The sequence below is a fragment of the Anarrhichthys ocellatus genome, unplaced genomic scaffold, assembly GCF_004355925.1.
Source record: "Anarrhichthys ocellatus isolate YVR2014 unplaced genomic scaffold, GSC_Weel_1.0 scaffold3635, whole genome shotgun sequence".
NCBI classification, from domain to species: Eukaryota; Metazoa; Chordata; class Actinopteri; order Perciformes; family Anarhichadidae; genus Anarrhichthys; species Anarrhichthys ocellatus.
In genome coordinates, this window is record NW_022283609.1 from 1 (window position 1) to 5,204 (window position 5,204).

At 41.9% G+C, this 5,204-nt stretch overlaps 1 protein-coding gene across 1 annotated transcript; it reads left to right on the plus strand.

The window, feature by feature from the left end:
* Window positions 1-5: 5 nt before the first annotated feature.
* Window positions 6-4,854, plus strand: LOC116379058 (centriolar coiled-coil protein of 110 kDa-like; the record flags this gene model as incomplete). Its single annotated transcript, XM_031840973.1, has 11 exons — window positions 6-429; window positions 541-671; window positions 877-1,054; window positions 1,247-1,356; window positions 2,000-2,116; window positions 2,281-2,382; window positions 2,463-2,579; window positions 3,035-3,108; window positions 3,235-3,300; window positions 3,382-3,441; window positions 3,838-4,854. Coding segments are annotated over 11 exons (1,455 nt in total), but the record flags the coding sequence as incomplete, so codon positions are not given.
* Window positions 4,855-5,204: the final 350 nt, after the last annotated feature.

Sequence of the window (5,204 nt, forward strand, 5' to 3'; positions counted from 1 at the left end):
GTCGATCCAGCCACTGTGGTACCAGTCCATTGCAGGAGCCCTGTAGTCCCATTAGTGCCTCAGGGTTTAGCCCAAAGGGACACCTTGACCATCTGGCTGCAGGATTTCGCCGGCGCTGCCACACTTTGGACAGCCAACTGCATAGCTGCCACTCTGGAGTTGAGCACATAGACCGCAGCCAGGAAAGGGTTCCTCGCTTCATGGCAGGAGTTACACGGATGGCTCCAAGTTGGCGCACCCCTGCAGCCCCCTTAAACCAGTCGTGTGAGGCAGATAATCCCTCACCATCTCTGCTGAGGCCCTGCATGACTTCTGACTTGGCTCAGGTCACACTCAGAATGGAGCCTGATGACCGTCAGGGGACAAACAATGGAAGGACCACACCAACTGTCCTCAGAAATGCAGCTGAGGCACAAGCCAACAAGACAGGCGAGTCTCTCTTGAACAGTTCCTGTATTGCACACTGTATTTACTAAACTCTACAGAGTGAAAATATGTCATTACCACTGAGATCACAGTTTCTCCCATTGCACTTTTAAGGTAAAAAAGAGGAGACCCAGAGGCGAGCGCTGGCTCTGGAGGACATGCAAAGGTGTCTGGAGGAGGAGCATTCCTTGCAGATGTCTCTCCTCCTGGCTGAGCAGGAGAAAGATCAACAGCACCTCTGTCTGGTCAGCACATGGAATCACATATTATCTATTCTAAATAGAAGTAGATACCGAAAATGTATTTTTTTGTGCGGTACTTTATCAGTTATTTTACAGATTGGCAACAATTATTTAGTTTTTTAGTTGCAATGTTGAAGTGTAATTTTATTCTCTTTTGCTTAAGGTTAAAGCACTGAAGTGTTTGTCTCCTGTATACGCATGTGTTCAGGAGCTCGAGGACACAGATAGAAGACTGAAGGAGCAGGGGTGTGTGCGGCCTTTGAGTGGGGATGCTTGTGGGTGGAATTGTAGGTCCGTGAGTGACAGCCGTCCTGTTGTGAGCCCTTCCTGCCCAGGACTAAGCCTTGAACACACACCATCTGAGCTATCACCTATACACAGTATAGGTACCACTTCACCATGCTCACTTATTACTCTGTTGGAGTTTGTAAAACAGTGTTGACATAAGACAAATAGAGTGTTGTGGTCTATTAACTCTTATTATTATTACTTCCATTCGGACAACTCTTCCATACACGCAGACAGCTCAAAATAGAGAAGTTCAAACACCTAAATTGAAAGTATGTTTCTTTTTCCAGGTTTTCCCAGTCCTGTAAGTTCCAGTGTGTCCTCTCCCTCTGTCCAGCCTCCCGTTTATCTGTGGGGACCCACATGGGCAGTTAGCAAACCTCGAGCGAGGCTAAGTCTGGTAGGTATGCACAAGTAGACAACAGGGTGTGTGTGATTGCATAAGTTACACATGTTGGGATCTGGCTGGAGCGGGTTTGGTTATTGGCAAATATACAAATTGATTATTGATATTAATACAATTATTAATATCAATAGGATTATTAACAATGATTTATAATAATGGGGGCACCACCCCGGGATCAGGGACCAATAACCAAATTGTGGATTAAGTCTTAAAATTGGTGTTCACTTAAAAAATGTAAAAGTACTATTCCACATTCAGAGTGAACAGTGAAGGTTTGAATCAGCACTGACCATAAAGAACAGTTATTATCAATAACAATACTAATGAAAAATCAATAATATTATAAATCAACAAACATCTATTATACAATTGCAGGCATACTAAACTTAAAAGCAACAAACAAGCATGTGGCGAGGGGAATGTGGGTGTCTGTATGTCTGTGTGTGGGTGTATCCGGGGAGAGAGAGAGAGAGAGAGCAAGGTGGTGGAGGTGAGGGGTTAGGCGCGGGTTCATAGTTTAGGCTTTTCTTTTTACATGCGAAGTCGCAACACATATTAGATGGACGTTTATTTCTCAAACCCTCTCTGTGTTTTCTATCTTCACGTTCCCATCTTCTCGTATCTTCTTGTTGTCCAGGTTATGACAGCAGAGCAGCAGAGAGCCTTCTGTCGAATTGGCGCCATCATTCGTGGCTTCCTCACTCGCAGACTGCTGAAAACAGAGAAGGTCAAACACCTGCGACAGACCATCCTGGTGCGATTACACGTTTAACACAAATAACACACAAATACAAATGAGCACAACCAATTGAAAACACCAATGTGATTTTAATAAGAGTTAATCAATAAATCTATCATCATGTTAGTGACTGGGAAAAACTGTGTTTATGAATGTGTTCTGTATATATGTGTGCTTAGGATACACAGGAGTTCATCCGCTCCTTCCAGACAGAAGGTCCACAGAAGAGAGGCCCCTGCTCTGCACAAGATCGCTCCCTGCAGGAGAGAGTTAGAGCCCAGGTATGAACGTGTAGTTACTGTCTATAGACAGCAGAGGTCCATCTTACTCTGTGTTTATGTGTGCCTCTTTTGTCCCGCAGTTACGTGCAGCCCTTTATGACATCCATGACATCTTCTTTGAAATGCCCCTCTGGGATCGATTAGCATTGCTGCAGCAGGACAGGGAGCTCCGAGCAGAGAGGAAGCTGCGAGACATGGTAACCTGTCAACCAATCAATCACACATCCATATTTGATCAGCAGAACGTGACATGTGTTGCTCCTCTTTTAAAGGAAGAAGTGAAGGAAAAGTTCAGATATCTTTTCATTCTCAGTATGAACTTGAAAACTACTTGAGTTTGTACTCGTGCTTGGCGGGCAGTGAAGCATTTGTCTGGACAATTTGTGTAATGTTTACCAAAGTATAAATCAAGACATGGCTTGTTATTGTAGCTACATCTGCTAAGATGAATTATAATTGTTCTACCTGCTGATAGCTGGTGGTACTTGAAAAGCTTATCATGATGAACTGTATTTATATTACACCTTGATTACCACACGGACAAAGTGACTTACAGGAAAGAAACACTGTTTGGTGGCAACGTGCCTCGTCTTATACCGTCAGTGTCAGTGCTTCTGTCATAAACTATGATCCTTACTGACTGTTTCAAAAGGAGAAAGCCAAGGGCCCCAAGGAGAGAGCGGTTCTGTCTGCTGCCACACAGAGGTCTCTGGACAGGAAAAAGAGGTAAGATGGGAAAGAGGAACACAGCCTAACATTGTAGATGAGATCTGGTTTTAGATGCTAATGTTTTTGATGATGGGCTCCAGGGATCAGCAGTGTTTTTATTGTATGTGTTTGGTGCTCCTCCAGGGTCGGTGAATCCCCATCAATGGCTAGAAAGAAGCAGCAGAAGCCAAAGAGCCCCACTACTAACAGGTGCTCTAGACTGAACTACAATTTCCTGTTTAATGTCCCCAGAATATTAGTTCTCTAAATACATCCTTTCTTCATTCACAGAGTCCTGAAGCCAAACCAAGGCCAAAATTCTCCTGTGCCAGGCCAGCTGAACCGCCAGGGGTGAGACTTGTTTCACCAAAATCACAAAGTGCCTTATCTTGATTTCCTAAACTGCCATATGTCATCTCTTAGGAGATACGTCACTCCACCTCACCCCACTACTCAGAAAATGCTGATATGCTTTTTGGGTTGCTAGTGTCCTAATTAACAAGCATTACACTTTTTCTGACTCTGATGAAGACACACTTAGAAGACGGTAGTCTTCTAATAAAGTGTGTTGCCTTAAATCCATGTGCTCCAGTATACTTTGGACCTAAGCTCTGAAGTCTCTGAACTGTAATTCCAATACTTTATTTGCCTCTTGCTAAAGGCAACAGCGTACAGAAATGTTTGGATTTCAGCTTTTACAGATGACTTTAAAGTCAGCAAAGTATGACAGTGGCTTTTTCTTCTCAGGAGCTGGTACAGAAAGACCCCAGAGGAGAGAGTGAGGCGCTCAGAGAGCTTGAAGAAGCAGCACTCTCTGGGTTAACAGATCACTCAACTTCCCCCGACCTGTGAACTTTGATTTTTTAGTCTTTGAATACAAACCTTGCCCCACTGAAAGTCCAGTCTGTGCTGCTAATGTGATTGTACCATCTGGAACTCAAATGATTGTATTCACTACCATACTTAAGCTCACTGGTATACATCATCACTATGTCACTGTGTTTTACTGTTGTAGCTGAAAAGAGCTGAACTGAGCACACATCTCACAGGGAGCTTGATATTGTCTGGTCGACACATTTTACACTTTAAAGAAGTGAAAAGAAAGTAAGTCTATTTAAATGCAAGCTAGAAGAACTTCAGAGTTAAAGGAAAATAATTTGTATCCGTGCCGAAGAGCATTGCCTTTGCTATCTGCAGCATGTTAGCATGCATATATTTACCATGTTGTGTTCATAAACATCTAGTGCTTATAGATGTAAGAGAATTTACAAAATGACTTTCATGCTGACAATCACATGAAAGTATTTAGGTGAGTATAATACATGAATTAGACTTGTTTTGTTCAAGGGCTTTAAGTACCTGTTTGTGCTTTGTTTCTGTATTAAATGGTGCTGAGTTTACATTACTCTGAGGCATTTCAGTGTTTCAACATTGGTGATATTTCTTTTTACACAGTGGCGCACTGTTACATTAATGTAGCTTCACACAACAGGAGATGCACAGCAACACTGAGTTAAACTAAATTACTGAGACGATTGAGTCAAATTCTCTGTAAGTTTTCCCTCATTGTCGACTGCCATGTCAACACTGAGGGTCAGACTAAATATAAGAATATATTGTTGTTAAGGAATTGGTACACCCACTAGTTCACTGTGATACCACACAGACATCATTTCTACATCAAAAGTATTCAGTGTCTTGATGTTGTTTGATGACATTGCTGTACTCTCTCTTTAAAAAAAATAAAAGGGACTTTTTTATGTTTTTTATTACCATTTATTTCTGGACTCTGATTATAAAATTAAAATAAAATGTTTACAGTGAAACTGGATTAACCCAACAAGCAATACAGGGGAGAAAATGACAGTTACAAATCTCATGATGCAGTGTGGTCGGTAGTTAAGTTCAGCCACTTGTTAAAAAAAAAAAGGTTTTAGTAGTGGCCTGATGTAATGCCACTGATGTAATGGCCTCTATGATCCCTCTTTTCTTTCTATTTTTTTTTCAATTATTATTGCAGTAAGTTATTATTTTTCTTGCACAGTAATAAGAAAGGAACTGATAATTGTGCAAAATGATGCCCGTCCCTATTTATGGCCCATCTGTGTGTCCGC